The sequence below is a fragment of the Manacus candei genome, unplaced genomic scaffold (assembly GCF_025592945.1).
Source record: "Manacus candei isolate 608988 ecotype Guabito, Panama unplaced genomic scaffold, ASM2559294v1 h1tg000015l, whole genome shotgun sequence".
NCBI lineage: Eukaryota > Metazoa > Chordata > Aves > Passeriformes > Pipridae > Manacus > Manacus candei.
The window spans coordinates 22,306,820-22,323,353 of NW_026138063.1; the positions used below are offsets into that span (position 1 = coordinate 22,306,820).

The following is a 16,534-nucleotide window of genomic DNA, read 5'->3' on the forward strand; positions in this document are numbered from 1 at the left end:
AAGGACCTGCTGTCCCAGCCCCAAACACAGCTCAGTTTGGGGAGGACCTGCTGTCCCAGCCCCAAACACAGCTCAGTTTGGGGATAACCTGCTGTCCCAGCCCCAAACACAGCTCAGTTTGGGGAGGCTGGTTGGTTTTTCCCTTCTTTGCAGAGAGAGCAGTGCCAGTGCCCAGCCCCTCCCAGGTTTTGGCTCACCCCATCCGTGCCCATGGGGTCCTGGGCTCCAGGGCAGACCCTGCTGTGCTGCATCTCATCACGCAGCACACAGGTGGTGGCCTGGTCCTCCAGCTGACCATGGTCCCTCCTGGTTGGGGGTTCAGTTTTTGGTACATCAGTGCCCCCAACATGTCTCTTTTTGCTGAAATCAGCCTGCAGAGGAGCCCTGATGATTTCAACCACCACTGTAATTCTGCACATTGACACCTCTCACATTTCAGGAGTACCAAAGACAACCCATTTCTACTCGAGAATCTAATTTCATGCCCCTCAATTATTCCTCTGTCTGTCGTGTCACTGCTTCAGCAGTTCTGGGGAGGCACAGCTGCTGCTACAACTGGGTGAAATCTGGAAAAATAAATTTTAAAAAATGTGAAATGTTTGCCTTAGGAAGGTCCTGGCACAAGGTGCTTTAAGCAGGTCACTTGGCTTCTGTCACTGCCACAATGCACATCTGTGACTGGAACAGCCAGATTGTGTCTCACTGGATTTTCTGTGTGGGAAAGACAGTCCAAACATGGAATGAAGGTGGTGGGGAGCAGCCAAAGGTCTCACTTGTCTGACAGCTCCTGTCCCAAATTCACTTTGTTGACAGGTGTTACCTCTGCAAGAGGGACTTCCAGCACTAGACCCAGATATAAAGAGAGGACATACTTATCAAAATTCATCAGGGTGGGGTTTCAGCAGAGAAATAGCACAAGAAGAGCAGAAATCCTGATGATTCACATGATGTCCAAACTCTGCTTTGGTTCTGCAAACAGCCCTGGCATTCACAAGCTGCTGCCACCTCATGAAGTTGGGAAAGCTCTGGGTGACCAGCAAAGTCTGTTCCCACTGTGACTCTCAGGCTGCAGAGGGGCAGGCCCAGAGAGCTCAGATTTCTCCAGGAAGCTGAGAAAAATCTCCATGTTCTGGTAAAGTTCTCTTTATTTACAGTATTCTTCTTTTTGTACATACCTATAGCAACATCAAAAATTATTCACAAAGCTTAACTGAATGTAAAAATGTCCTCATCCAACACAGTTTGTCCTCTCAATACCTGTGGAAAACTTCAACTGTTCTCATGCAGCAACGAGATTGTCTGAGCATTGGTTTTTAGTTTTTCTGGCAGAATTGTAGGAAACCACCTCAGAACTTGTACAGAGATACTTTTACTCACCTTTTTTCTGAACACCTTTAGGCACCGAAGTTCTACAGAATCAAACTCAGATTTGCTTTTAGAAATGTGAGTTGGGGAAGGAAGAGAAGAGATACAGAAGAACTTGAGCTCCTAAACACAGGAGTGCAAACTGAGCACATTGGACACTTTTGCACTTACAATACCTGCCTCAGAACCTCCTTCTCAGTTCAGGTAAAAATATATTTGATTCAATTTTATGAACAAGACTTTTTGCTTCTGAGGTACTGAGATTTAACAAGTTCTCACATATTTTTACTGTCCCTTTTGTTCAACCCCCAAAGTCCACCATGAAAAATTTGCAGAAGGACATTAAAAACCTGCCAGTCACTTACTGCAATGCCTGGGGAAAAAGTGTCAGGTGCTCACTTTTATTTGTCTTTGAGAGTGGAAGAAGTTACATGAAATGTAGATATTGTCCTTTGCAACCAAGTGATAACAGTTATCTGATACACAGCACATTCAAATTCCAGGCCAAACTGTGGTGACATTTTCTGACACAAGTAGTTTACCTTGGAAAAAAAGTAAGGCTGTCACAATTTGACCTTCTGATCAGAAACAGAAAATTTAGATACTTATCAAAATTGGTTAGCAAAGTTACAGACCTCTCTTCTTGCTGCAGCCCCCCTAAAGTTCAGTGTAGGAGAAGAAAGATTTGGTTTAAGCCATTGGCTGCAATTCCTAGTGCCTGTTAGTGCTGTGGAAATACAGTGCCTGCAGAGTCTGGCTTAACCACGGGCTAAACTGAACCCCAAAGGGCCCAGAGCCCTGGACTGCACCCCTGAGGAGGCTCCTGCTGCCCTGCTGCTCCAGGTACACCTGCCTGGGAAAACCCTGGGCTCTCCCATTCCAGCCTAACCTCCCACAGTCTTGGTCTGCACTCATGTTTGCTTCTCCACACTTCCAGGCACAGTCCCAGGCACAGTCAAGGCCTCCAGGTGCAGTCCAACCCCATCACAGTCCAACCCCCTCCTTGTTATCCAGGAATCTAAATCCATGCAAGTGTGTATCTGCCTATGTACAGGGATCTGCAGCAACACTGCTGAGCCAGAAAACAAAACCAAACCAAAGCTCTGGTTTTTCCATCCCTCCCCCAACCTCATGCTCCCAGCAGATCCTTTGTGGAGATGATCTGGAAGTCACTTAACTCTTTGTGGAGGCAAAGGATGCAGAACAAAAGCAATCCCTTAACCACTGCTTGGCAGCTCCTTCTGCTCTCTGCCAAATTAATTCTGCACCACACTGGTCGCTCTGCTGGTACCAGTGATCAGCAAATCCCTCTCCCCTGAACAAGCCAATCCTTCAGCAATTAGCTGAGCAAATTCCTGGCTAGGAAAGCAAAGCTTATTCCTGCTGATCCTGCAGCCATGTGCTCCTTCCCAGAAAAGCCAACAGTGCCCCTAACCCTGAAGTATGAACTTGTCTTCTAAAAATGTAAAGAAACCCAAACCCAATCCAGCTGACCCATTCCACGGATTTGAGCACGTTATCAGTACCAGTGACCTTGCATTGTAGTGAAGAACTCTTTGATCTTGTCAGTACAAAATGTGCTGCTTGGAATTTGGGGTCTACTGCCTTCCTCTAGTTCTCTCTTTAAAAAGGAAGTATAATGTAAGTTAAGCTGAAGTTCAGAAATGCATATATTTTACTTAAAAACATTCATCTGTTCAAAATTCAAAATAAACTTTATGGGATACAACAGTTTGGTTTTTTTTTTTTAAATAACATTTCATTCAAACTGTATATAATTCACTGAAGTATTCGTACAGCAAACAATGGTTAACCCTTGAAAACCTGTAGAAAAAGATTTTCACACAAAAAAAAGGAAAACCAAAAGTGAGTCCTCACACCCACCCACACTCACCCAAGCACACACACACCCAAGCACACACCCACACACACAGGCTGCAGCAAAAGCAGAAAATTGGAGGCCCAAAAGGAAAACAATGACTGATTGTTCTATCCAAAGTCCAGGTAGCTCAGGAAAAAAACCCAAAAAACCAAAACAACCCCCCGAGAGTCCTCTGAGTAAAGAAACTACCTCAAGAAAGTTCTCAAGTGCACTGGAGACCTGATCATTTGAACTGTTTCTGCAAAGCAGCTCCCTGCACCTGAGAAAAATGCAGCCCAAGGTGACTTGTGCAAATATAAGGAGTCAGGAGTATCTCCTGCTGTTCCTTAAGGAGACATGAGGGGTGTCCATGGATTCAATTAGTCTTTGATCATGCAAGGTACTGCTGGAGTGCTGTCTTCGCCCTGCAAGGAGGAACAGCCCGTTAATCACCAGGGTTTGGCTTCATGGACACACTGTGCCAGGAGGGGAGGGAGGGGACAGCTCTGGAGGAATCTGGCAGTGGGGCAGAACTGCTCTGTGTGGGCTGTGACTGGTGAAGAACCCACCTGGCACCTCAAAATCAGGTGATCTACCCACGTGCAAGCCGAGGCACCTCCCAGCACGGTGGGACCTGAGGGTTGTGTGTCACCCACTCCTGCAGAACCCTGAGGAGAGCAGGGAAGAGCAGGGGCTTTGCCACACACTGCACTGGGACAGGCAGGGCTTTGAGCTGAGAAACCCAAGAGCTGTCACAACTCAGCACACACCAGAAGCACACCAGTCCTGTCAGGAATCCCGTCAGGAATTTTGGCCCCCACCAAAAACATCCGATGAGGTGGGAGGGAGAAGAGAAGCAGCAGCCAGTCTAACACTGGGATTGATGTGATCTAACACTGTGCAACATTTTTGTTAAGAAAAACACACCTCCCAGCAGTCTGGGGTTACACCTGCATCATCACCTCAGCTAACTCAGGGCTTCCTCCCACCTGAAGTGAGAGGTTTTGCTCTTCCTTTGTTCCCTACAGCTCCCAGTGTGCTACTGGGACCTTGACAGACTCTTCCAACTTCTCCAACTCAGCAACTCAGAGGAGGATTATTTATTTTTCCTTCCAAGTTTCCTGCTGTGATCACAAGCTCATGGAGGGGGCTGGTGTAGCAGAGGTGGGTATCAATATATTCCTGATTATCACCTTCAGTGCTGATACTCTGCCACAGATTTCAAACAGAGAAGCTCTAACTTCACTGCAAAGATGTCTAAGAACACCAGGACATCTTTCATAAAACCAAGAACCCCAAATTCAGTGCATTTTAAAACAATGCACAGTTTTGAGTTGTGTTGTCTGTGTGTGACTTCTTCCAAAAATCAGATCATCTCCTTTAGTTTGTGGAAGAAATAGGAGTTGTTACTAAGTGTAGGTGGGATAATTGCAAAAAGTAAACAGAAACCCACAGAAATTATCCTGAGCTGTTTCTGTTCCATGTGCTTGGGAAGCAACTGGATGATCTGTGTAAGTACTAACAGGAGCAACAGAACAGGTATGTGCAAGGCTACTGTTGAGCTTCGTTAGTTTAAAAGAATTTAAATGAGATTAACAACTGTTAATGATGATCCTGTATGATCCTTTTAATTCACAGAGTTATGTGACAGTTGACCATCGTTCCAACTCTCTGGAACTTTGTCAGTGGTCCAAGTCCACACAAATATTGTGTGTCTGTGAGATTTCACAGGGGACTCTCCATTGCTTTAGAAGATTTTAAGAGTAGTTATTTCATACTATTAAGAACTTCAGTGAAATTCATTATTCCTGAGCAATACAAACCCTGCTCCTTAAATAAGGGCTCATCACCATTTCTTTTTACACTGCAAAGCTCTGTGCAACGGAGCTTTGTTTTTAGGGGAATTTTTTCTGTAATCATAAGCAAAAATTTCCCTTTCATCATCTCTTTCTGTTTTTCTTTATACTCACTTGTCACACAGATTTGGATCTGATGACTGACTCAGTTTATGTAGAATATCCACTATTCCCATGTCTCGGAGTTTATCCTGGCGTTCCTGTGAACCTACGACGACAAAGCACATTGCTGGGAACACCACCAACCCCAAATGCCTGTGGGACAGGAGGGAGGAGTGGCAGCAGAAACCAGCCTAGAGGAGGGCTATGGAACACAGCTCAGCCAGGGCACAGCCATGGAAACACTCCCTTCCCACAGGAGGTCCAGCTCCTTCTCCTGTTGCCCCTGTGCAGATGTTCAGAGAAGAGAAAGTTTTGAAGGCAAAAATCTTTATCCTAAGGTAAGAAGCTTGGCTTGAGTTGGTTTATTCTCATCTCTCTGATTTCCCAGGATTTGTATGCAGAGAACATTTAACCAGAGGTGTTTCTGAGTCCTCTCCACCTCTCACCACAGCTGAATCTTCCTGTGCAGCAGCACCTTCAGCCCTCTCCTGGTGACATCCTATTCTTCCAGGCCAAGACTCTCCTCCCCAAATGCCTTCTCCAATTCCTTCCAGTTCCACCCACAAATCCTTTGACTGGTTGCAAGTCTCACTGCCCAAGCCATCCATGCTGATGAAAATTTCTTTGCAACAAACCCCCTTTCTAATCCATTTATCCTCTCCAGTGAGCCTGTTGCTTCCAACAACAAGTTCCCACAACCTCTTCAAGACTTGGAAGCTCTTACGAGGATTCTCTTTCACTCCAGTTGTTTTCAGACCTCACAGAAATGCTGCAGGTGAAAACCTGCCACTGTGTGACTCTCCAGCTCCTGTTTATTGCCCCTCTGTCTCCCCCAGAACAGCTCTCTACACTCTCCTCAATGTTCTGACCGTTCCCACCCATTCCACATCACACCTAGAATGATGGCTCCCATTACAAATATTGGTTGCTATGCAACAAAAGCCTTTTGACCAGAATGGTAATTTGTCTATGCATTAATAATGAGGCTTTCTTACCTTCCTCTTCATTCCATATGAGATTAGATATACAGAACATGGCAGCAAGCTGAAGTTTAGCATTTGAATGACTCTAAATAGAGAAAAATAGAACTCAAGTTTAGAAGAGAAATTCAGAATTTCATAAGACTTAGATTTTGTCATTCATCCTGTCATAACTACAGTAGCAAAGCTGGGACTAATTCTTATCTACAACTTCTCTCAAAGATAGGGCCATAATACAAGCACTTGAGTAGTGCTCAATCACTTCCTTCCAAATATTTATTGACATCTGCAAGATATGCTTTTTCCAAGATCATGAAATGTTTTCCAAGGGGACTTGGTATTGCTGAAGTCACTGTAACATTCTTATGGGAAATAACCACTGCCTTTTTCTTTTAATCAGCTCCTCAGTACCCCTCTGGCACACAGAACTGCACCCCAGGAATTCTGAACCACCACTGGGTTCCTGGAAGTGAACTGCGTGACAGTGAAGAATTCACACAACAAAATCCTCAAGCACTTTCCTCTTCTCATTCCTGCAAAAGACCAGCATAAAACCCTAAAGAGAAATTGCCCCTACCATGTAGTATTTGATTTTCTGCAGGATGTCATCATTGGTCATAATCAGTTCTTTTGCTGTCGTGCCATCTGCTATATTGGCAAGGATACATAATGTCTGAAAGAGAGAAAAACCAGGAAGTTCTTTGGCCACAGATCACATCCCATGATTTATACAGCTTCCCTGACAGCTCTGAACTCTGACAAACAATTCCTCCAATTAGTTTTAATATCTTTAATCTGGGGTTTCCAGCTTGCTTCCATCTAGGGCCAATGCCAAGGAGGCAATGGCTGTGGGGAATAGCCCTGGCCAGAAACAGTCACTGCCATGTTAAAATGAAAAGCAACATTCATTAATTCATTATAATGAGGAAAATTGTAAGTCTCTCATGGAAATCTGCAGCATATAGAAAAGACTGACTACCCTGGAATACAAAGTAGTCTGTTCTGTATCAGGGGCTGGGGGGAAAAGAAAAAAACAACAGCAAACCCCAACCATATCCATCTAGTTCTGCAGGCCAGGGACAGGAGGGACTGAGGCCTCTCTGCTGATCTAGCAGAGGAGTAATTTGTTTTTGACAAGTCTAATCACAGTTGTTGCCTGCAGAAGTAACTCAAACTACTAATGCAGCTGCTTTTTTCCTGAAAATCAGAGAAGCCACCGCACAGAATTCCCTGGAAGCACCTTGGCCCGTGCTGGCACTGCCTTCAGACAGCACTGATGGGCACAGGCAGCTCCCCTGGCTCTCAGGGGGCACTGGGAGATGCTCAACAAGTTCCTTCCCAAAGAGCTGTGGAAGAACTTCACCCTCATTTCTGGGCATGCAGGGAGGGCACCGAGCAGGACCAGCACTGGTGTGGTTTGTGTCTGAGCTGCACTGCACTCCTGTCAGCAGCTGCACACACTAATTACTGCAAAGCTGCTAATTACATCCTGAGGAGCCAGGCAGGGACAGAGTCCTGCTGGAAATCTGGGCTCTTGTGTGCACACAGGCAGGGCTGGATGTGTGACCTGGTGCTGAAGGAAAAGCAAGCTGCACCCCAGGGACCAAGGAAATGCTTTGTGGATAAAGGCCCCAGACTCCAAAGGCCATATCCATCCCTGGCCCTTTCCCAGAGTACTTCTCAGCTATGCTGATACTCCTCCAAAATAATTCCCAGAGCCTTGGCAAGGTAAATAACCTGCTGCTGCACTAAAGGCCACTCCTGTCACCAGAGCTTTACCAAGGAGAAGCTGGTTAACCCTCAGCTGTCTCAGAGCCATGCTGACTTTGCTGGCTGGTAAGTCTTCAGGGATGTTCTTTGCTAATTTTGCACTTAAACTGCCATCAAAGGCCTGTCTGCCTTCCACCCATTCTCCAGGAGCAGAGATTCAGACCAGCTGTATTTCTCCACCCACCTGCCAGGCTGTTTGCTGCCCATATCCACCCTAAGCCAAGGCAATCCTCTGGAATCTCCCACAGCTTCTCACTGCCCCCATTCTTCATCACCACATGAAGAAACAGGGTTCTCCAAGTGACTGTCCTGTCTGGTACAGGAGTTAACCAGCCAAATTCTGCCCATCAGTGCTCTGACTTTGGTTGTAGCATCCCCACAGAGGTGTCCCTGTCCCCTTACACTGCATCAATCCAGGATGTTGTTCCCTACTAGTCATCTCTTTCCTTCTGCCTCTCCTTCTTCAGTTTTCATTTGTCAGGACAGGTCCCTCCCCACATTTTCCTGCTCTTTCCCCTGCTAGTGCCTCTGTTCTCTTCCTACCATCCCCTTCCTGCCCTGCAACTGCCTCATTTAATTTTTCTGCTCTCACATCCAGCACCCTCCTCTTTACCAAACCTACATTTACAAAACCATTTTGAACTCCATTCAAACATCTTTGTAATAATCCATCAGAAAGAAAAGCATTCTTGCAGGTACTCAAGTTATACATCTGACATCTCAGTAAAATATTCACAGCACATCATAATCCCAAACAAAAATGCCATGTTGTGAACAGGAATCATTCTTTTGCTGTTTCTTACATTTTATTCTGCCAAGACAACACAAAACAAAAAAGGTACCTGCTCTTTGACTTCTATATTGTGCTCCCCTTCCAGAATGAGGGTCACTGCTTGCATGATTTGCTTCCCATGAGTGCTCATTATATGGTCTATGTGCTGCCAAAGCAAGGAGGAAACACATTTAGTTGAACTCCCCAAAGAAGGCACATTCCTACTTCAATCACTAAGGGAAGAGTAGCAACACTGCACACAGAGCCCAGCTCCTAGTGAGCTCTCCCAAATCCAGGAGTTTATCACAGCAGAAACACTTTGTAACATTGCTCTTCATGTGAAGCCTGGTCTTGTCTGAGAGAGCATCACACAGGCCTTGGCTGTGATTTCCCTGTCACCCAGAGGGAAGGTACTGGCTTCCCACTCTTACAGTCTGGAGACTGAATCCTGCTGGAGCCAAGCTCCAAGTATGATGCTGCAGTTAGAAACAAGCCCTTCTCTTCTGGTAACAGGGGGATAATATCAGAGAGGGGTAAAAAAACTGCTGCTTCTTATCTGGGATCTGCTACTCTTACGGGAACACCGTGACCAGGTCTGATATTCACATTTCCAAAGCCTGAGACAGTGCAGAGACATAAGCCATGTGCACTGCTTATGTCTGGGAAAACTGTCCCAAGTTCACTGGATCACAGGGAAAAGGCCATTTGATGACACACCTACACTAGAATAGAAACAATCATTAGAAGTACCAGAAAAAGATAAACCAGATCTACTGGATGAACTGATCCCAAACCTCGAGGGTGACAGGAAACAGGCACCAGAGATGACCAGCACATGGCACATCACAATTCCTTAAGGCTTTAAGGACTTCTTAAAATTGCTATTAATGAGATTTCCTTGGAAAGCTGCTGGATGAGTGAGTTTTGGGTAGAGTTCTGGAGTGAGTTTTGGGTAGAGAATGAGAATGGCTGGTTCTGACTCTAAAACACAGCACAGGAAGTGGGTGAAGCTGGCACGGAGTTCCAGATGAAAAACACCTTAAGTGACAATGAGACTGTGCTGTGAAGAGCTCAGGGTGAGTTTAATGAATGACTGGTTATTAAATATCTTTTCACATTTAGACAGAGCTAATTTTCTATGAAGCCTATTGAGACTCAACGAGTACAAACATCAGAAGATTTTTTGCAGTGACCTTTTTGTGGCAGAAACACAATACGTGATAAATGCACAGTAGAGGCTTCATGGTTTTTTTCCCCCCACAAAAATGATGGCTTGCCAAATGTTTGCTGCATGTTTTCCCTCTGTTCTTCACAGGGGATTACCCCTTTCTTTTCCTCCACCAATATCTCTTTCTCCCTGTCAAAAACAATTCACGGGCTTACATTTTCAAACCATTTTATTTCAGGGTGTAAAACGAACGTAGGCATTTTGTAAGTGCACAGTCCCCCAGTCACATTCACAAAGCCAGTACTAGCTATACAGCTGGGTAAGAACACAAGTATTTCAGGGGTCAAAAAAGAAGAAACACAAGTATCTTTAAGATATGGACCTCTCCACAGGCTGCCTCAAGAGTGCAACCCTCCTACTATTGTGCTGGACAAGTTTCACAGAGAAACTGTCAGGAAAATTATGTTGCTGAAAGGTAATTGCAATGGAATTGAACATCAGTGTAAATGTCTGGCTCTGCACTTGGTAATAATTACAGTGTTTCTGTAGATCTAGAGAATTCTTTCAAACGTTTCCTTACACTGATTTGTACACTTGGTTACAGGTATTTGAATAAATCCAAAGGCTTCAGGTTTTAGCCAGATCCTGAACATTGGTCTTACACAGAAAAATAACCTGTCTTATAAGGAATGTGTTGTGTTTCCTGCACGTGTGATCAGCTCCCAGAAGGGCTGTTTGCAGCTCCACTTACTGGGCGAGTGGAGAGCAGATTCCTGAGCAGTCCCAGAGTCTTCATCAGCACATTTACATCGGAGTCAGAGAGCAGCTGGAAGAGCTGCTCCGTGCTCAGCCCTCGCAGGATGTCCGACTTGATCTTCTGTTCTGCTTGAAAAGCCATGTTCTGCAAGAGACAGACACCTCCTCACTGATTTCTTACCTTAAACCTGGGCTTTCGCTCTTCTAGGAGACTATTCCCTGCAGGAATATATCCCTCCTACATTGGTCTTGCAAAGGCTGTGATTTCTGAGCAACTGCTACACAGTGAATTCAATCTGCACCCGGTCTTGCAGCTGACCTGGTTATTACCTGCTTTTATTTGTCCCCTGGTATGCTACTGACACTTCTTAACTGCTGCCCTGAACGAGCCTGGCAACAAAATTGGTATCAGAACTGAAGAATTTATTCTACTTTATGGACTAACAGATGAAGTGGTCGAGGCTGATACTGTTTTTCTTCTGCAGTTAAATGCAAAGACAAGCCAGATTTCAGCTACTTTATTTCTAATAACGACCGACAAGTTCTTTAAGTTACATTCCCAAACATTTGAAGGAGCTAAATGCCAAGTGGAATTTCATCAGTGTGCTCTACTCACCATTAAAGCCCAAATGCCGTTCACTCGCAAGGCAAGATTCTCACTCTGTGTTAAACTACATAGAAGTTCTATGGCTCCTGATTCTAAAATAGGCTAAAAGAGGGGAAAAAACAGAGCTTTGAAACACTAGACTAATTGCACACATGAAAATGCAAATACAATAAAATACAAATATATAATAAAATAGAATAAAAACGTGTTGCTTATATCTTATTCTTGAGCTTACAACATGTCCAGTGCAATCCCACGAACTGACCACACCACAGCCCATATTCATGACAATTAATAAGTAGCTTTTTATGAAAAAATTCAAGTTTGGCTGAAGCCAATCAGCAAAATTTCAGCATAATAAAGAAAACTGGAGACTTCTTCATAACCAGACTGAAATACAAAACCTTTAAATGACAGGATATGGATATGAAAGAATATCAGATGGCTTAGAGAGGCTTTCAAATCTAAATATTCCTTCATCTTGCACAATCAGTGTTTTCTTTTGGTCACGATGCTTTTGACATGAACCATTATCCCAACAGAAAAAGAAGTATTTCAGTCCACTCTGAAGTGGAAACACTGTGCTGTGCCCTGCAGAGTGACCAAGAAAGCCCATGACCATGGGCCAGGGAACTCTGCTTGGCATTACTGCAGTGAACTTTCTGTCTCACAGACATGAGTGGCACCACCAAGATCAACTGAGCAACCCACAGAATCCACAGTGCCCTGCAGGATCCCCCACACAGCACACTCTTGAACGTTTTCTGTAACTGAAACATATTTAAGACCTGGGGAATTGTTCCCTTGCTATGAAGTGCTGGTGTGTGGATATGATCTGTATGAAATACAGACTCTGCAGAACTCAAGACCAGATATCCTGTACAGTTCATCTGAGAACAATAAAAATGCAACACTCTGCTGTGCCAGCATTTTCAGGATACAGCAGCACTAATTCTCCAAGACAATGGATCACAGTTTGGTTTCTTCTTGTTCATGATTTTTTTAGATAATAATGTTTCACATGTAAAAAGAATGACAAAACTTCATGTCTACTTCTTTTCTTTAGAGACCACATTTCACTATTCAACCGAATTCAGTGTCACAGCACTGAATTTTTTTTGTTATTCACAAGCCATCAGTGACCCAGGCCAAGTCCCATCACAGCTCTGTAACATGGCACAAGCAGTGGCTGCCAATGAAGACACCTTTATGCTTACTGAACCCTTGTATAATGGTCCTGTTCCTGGATAAATACCAACCTCCTTGCTTGGAGAGAATTCCAGAAGAAGATTGCATAGCGTGGAAGATGCTACTACGAGAATTTCATTTGGAGCATTCTGTAAAACCTGCAGGCACAAAGGGGGGAGAGGAATCCTGGTAACTGATATAAGGAAGGGATCACTGTGAAATGGGATGCCTGGGATTATGCTGCACTTTTAGACTCCAGACTTCAGGAGATGCTTGGATGCAGATCCAGACAATGACACCCATCCCATGACAAGCTGGAGCAATGCACTATTTCACAGAAGCCAGACTGGAGAGCTTTCAGGTCCAATTTAGTAGAAATCAGTGGGGACAATCCTTGCTCTGCCAAGGACACATGTGCAGAGGAAGCTCCAGGAGGAGCCTCTTCAACACTTCTGTACCTCGTGCAAAGCACAGAGTGACAGATTTCCCCAGGAACATCCCTTCAGAAAAGAAGGTTCTCCAGCAGCACCAGAACATGCCATTCCTAAACTGAGCAGCTCATCTATTCAGAGCAATTCCCAACGTTTTGGAATGAACACGCAAGTTCCTGATTTCAGCTTATTTAATACAAATCAAAATTAACTGCTGGCAACTGCATTTACACAGAAGTCTGACATCTCAACTTTTAGTTTCCCCCCAGCTCTCCTTTTATGCCAGTTGTGCTTCTTCAAGCAATCCTGTTGTCTTTTTGTTTTACATTTATAAAGGTTTGATGTTTTCATGTTTGGCCTTTCACAAGCTCTTAAAATATTTAAATCATTCCCATTACAGGATGAGAGATGACAGACCTTACACACTTGGATCTCATTTATTCTTGTGGATAATTGCATTATAGTAAGATGTGTCTTTTTAAAGGTCTTGCTGAGCTCTTTGGCCTCAGTTATGGACTGTGCAATGAGATCTACAAGGTAGAGAATTGGAGGAGGAAATGCAGCTCTAAATTCTGTTGCAGGGCTCACAGACCAAGTCCAAACTGTGCCATGCAGTGACAGCATGAAATTAAAGGGCATCTACTCCTCCTAGTGCCCCATGTAAACATTAGGGATAACTTCCCTTCACTCACTGATCACAGGAAAAAAAAAAACAATGAGAAAAGAAAACAAAAACCCCTTCAAAAATCAAGCATGAACCACAGTTCTCTTTGCTGCTGCTTAGCTTTTAGTGATTTCTGGCTCTCTCAGGAGAAGGCCATGGAATTTTGATTTCTAGGTAATTTCCATCATGGTTCTACAGCAAGGCATGTAATCTGAACAGACCCCACGTGCTGCTTTACTGGCACAGAAGCTGCAGTCGCTGAGACCTGGCTCCTCTTCCCTTACCTTCATTAAAGGCTTCCATACAGCATGATCCTGAAAACTTGTCCTGAGCTGCTGTACAGAACGGGACAAACTGTGCAAACATCTGCAATGGAAAGGAAACCTTCCCTGTGAAACATGGACACTGCTGGAAAACATCCACTGCTTCTGCACAAGGACTCAGCTTGGAGCTTGGCAAGTGCCAGGAAATGGCAAAGAGGAAACACTGCACCAGCACAGGGTAACTGCCCCCTTCCCCCAGTACATTGTCCAACAGCAGAAATGAGTTCAAGTCAGCTTTTAGGAAGTGAGCAGGGCTGGCAGCAGGTGCAGCAGCAGACAGAGGGCTGTGTGTGATGGAACAGGTCCTACCTGACTGCAGCCAAGCGCACCTTGATGCTCGACTCGGACAGGCCGTTCACGATACGGTCCATCATGTTCTCAGTCTCGATGATCTGCAGCAAGAGCAATTCATGGCAAGGAATAAAACACTCTGAGCATTTATGGGCTCTTGGCTTTTTGTCTGCAACATTTGGGATATTGCATATAAAAAACTGTAGCTGAAACCAGCAAGTCATGTTCTCTTCCCAGATTCAGTGGAAAGTTTTGTGTATCTGCAGACAACTTCGAAAAAAATCTCCATTCTATGTTCCACTGCTGCTTTTAATCACCAAGGAACAACAGGATTATATATATATATGAATTACCCTTAATGCCAGATTAAAGCTAAGGAGAGTACGTGTGGTTGCACACAATATATACAAACTACAGACCACAGACAGGTTGTAGATCTGTGTGGATAAAAAATACCTTCTAGTTCATCTGTCATATTTAGACAGGGCCAGCACAAGCACTTAAGACCAGGATAAAAGGGAGTTAATACCCAGATGAAAGATGGATTTGGTATAATAAATCAACTTTGTCATGTACACACCCATTGCTTATTAGAAACAGTGTAAAAGAAGGATCCTCACTATTAACTACAGCAACAAAAGAGAGGCTTATGGGTTTGAATTCTGTAGATCCTCATGGATAAATCTTCCTGATATTATCTTTTCAACATGTGTTTTCCTGCCCATACATTTCTGCCTTCTGTTTTTCCCCTTTAACCAACAAATCAACTCAGAAAACCCTCCTGCCTCCCCCCTACTTGCCACCTCTGACATAGCAAGCCCATGCTAATTTTAAAAAATGCTCCTTTTAATCATTTATTGTTCAAGTTCCCTCCACTTTGCACACGTGAATTTTTAACTCAGTACTCCCATCAGCCCCTCCTCTCTTTCCTGTGATGTTTGAACCACCAACTGCTTTATGACGACTTTGGTCACTAGAGAATCAGGAAACAAACTCTGACTTTGCTTCCCAATATGATTGGACTTTCCAGGGTTTATTTTCTAAAAGCCATTTGTTTTGTAACGGGATAGGATGAGAACAGAGGTGTATTCTATCCCTCAGAACACAGGTCTCAGAAATTACTCATATGCCACAACAACACTCCTTATGAGTAGTCAAGCACCACAACATGCTGAAAGACAACTTCGTGCAAGACTCTGCTCCACCACCCTGAGGATGGTTTATATCAATGTAACACACGGAGCCTCCTCATTTCAACCCCTTTACCTCACAGTGGGGAACACAAGGTTGGCAGGTGCCAGTCCCTGCCTTTCAGCTGCATGTTTTGCCTGCTGACACCTGTCCAGGCCCACCTTTTTGCGGATGTCCTCGTCGTTGGCCCCCAGGGACGCGTAGAGCTTGAAGGCGGCCTGGCGCAGCTCGTGGGCGTGCTTCAGGTCGTGGTCCAGCTGGGGGAGCAGAGCACAGACACCAAATTCAGACACTAAGAAGTTGCAGGTGGGATATTCTTATTTGTTGCAGGGTTTTAGCTGCCACCCCAAGGGCAGCCAGAAGCACAAGGAACTCCAGGAGCCCATGTCCACCTTTACCAACTTAATGCAATAACCAAAGTTAAGAATACAGCTAATTTCTCTGCTGAGTTACAGAGAAGCCAACTTCAATTTGAGGCCAAAACAAGGTTAGGACTCTATCCAGGCCATAATCAGGCAAAAACTGTTCTTATCTCCCCAACAAAAGTTCCAGGAACAAGCCAGGAGTGAAAAAACATCAAGGGAAGTTTTATCAAGAGAACTGAAGCAAAAGCAAGAGCCAAAGCTGGTCTCTAAATCTCAGGACTTCTATCTTAAGGTGGGTTTTAACTTCTGCTGTAGGGAAACACAACAGGTGTTGGAGGTTTCTGGGAGGTCACCTCTGAGCAGAGATGCCCAACGGGGGAGTCTGGGGGATGCACCACTGCCCACAGATCAGGAACAAGTGCTTGGGGGTGTGATAATGGCTGGAGCTGTGTCAGGGCAGGGTTAGGCTGGACATCAGGGAAAGGTTCTTCCCCCAGAGGGTGGTTGGGCACTGAACAGGCTCCCCAGGGCAGTGGGCACAGCCCCAAGGCTGCCAGAGCTCCAGGAGGGTTTGGACAATGCTCTGAGGGACAGGGTGGGATTGCTGGGGTGTCCTGGGCAGGGCCAGGAGTTGGACTGGGTGATCCTGTGGGTCCCTTCCAGCTGAGGAGATTCTGTGATTCCATAAGCAATGGGAGCACCAGCTGAAGGGATCGTGGTGTTTGAGGGTGACCTGCTCTGGACAGACAATGTGGCCTCTCAGACCTCCTCACGATCTCTCCAGTGAGAACAATCCCATGATCCTGACTGCCCTCCAAACTCTGTACCAAAGGGTTCCACAAAA

At 44.9% G+C, this 16,534-nt stretch overlaps 1 protein-coding gene across 5 annotated transcripts in view; it reads right to left on the reverse strand.

Annotated features, from left to right (window-relative positions):
• Positions 1-1,127: 1,127 nt before the first annotated feature.
• ARMC8 (armadillo repeat containing 8) overlaps positions 1,128-16,534 on the reverse strand; it is a 63,214-nt gene continuing 47,807 nt past the window's right edge. For all 5 annotated transcript variants that reach the window (XM_051782416.1, XM_051782414.1, XM_051782413.1 and 2 more), the window contains 11 exons: positions 15,487-15,582; positions 14,153-14,235; positions 13,805-13,886; positions 12,497-12,583; positions 11,247-11,339; positions 10,626-10,775; positions 8,777-8,872; positions 6,742-6,837; positions 6,180-6,252; positions 5,197-5,290; positions 1,128-3,651 (listed from right to left, as the gene is read on the reverse strand). In XM_051782416.1, the coding sequence (XP_051638376.1) occupies positions 3,618-3,651; positions 5,197-5,290; positions 6,180-6,252; positions 6,742-6,837; positions 8,777-8,872; positions 10,626-10,775; positions 11,247-11,339; positions 12,497-12,583; positions 13,805-13,886; positions 14,153-14,235; positions 15,487-15,582 (984 nt within the window). In that variant the 3' untranslated portion in view covers positions 1,128-3,617. The remainder of the gene's footprint in view (positions 3,652-5,196; positions 5,291-6,179; positions 6,253-6,741; positions 6,838-8,776; positions 8,873-10,625; positions 10,776-11,246; positions 11,340-12,496; positions 12,584-13,804; positions 13,887-14,152; positions 14,236-15,486; positions 15,583-16,534) is intronic.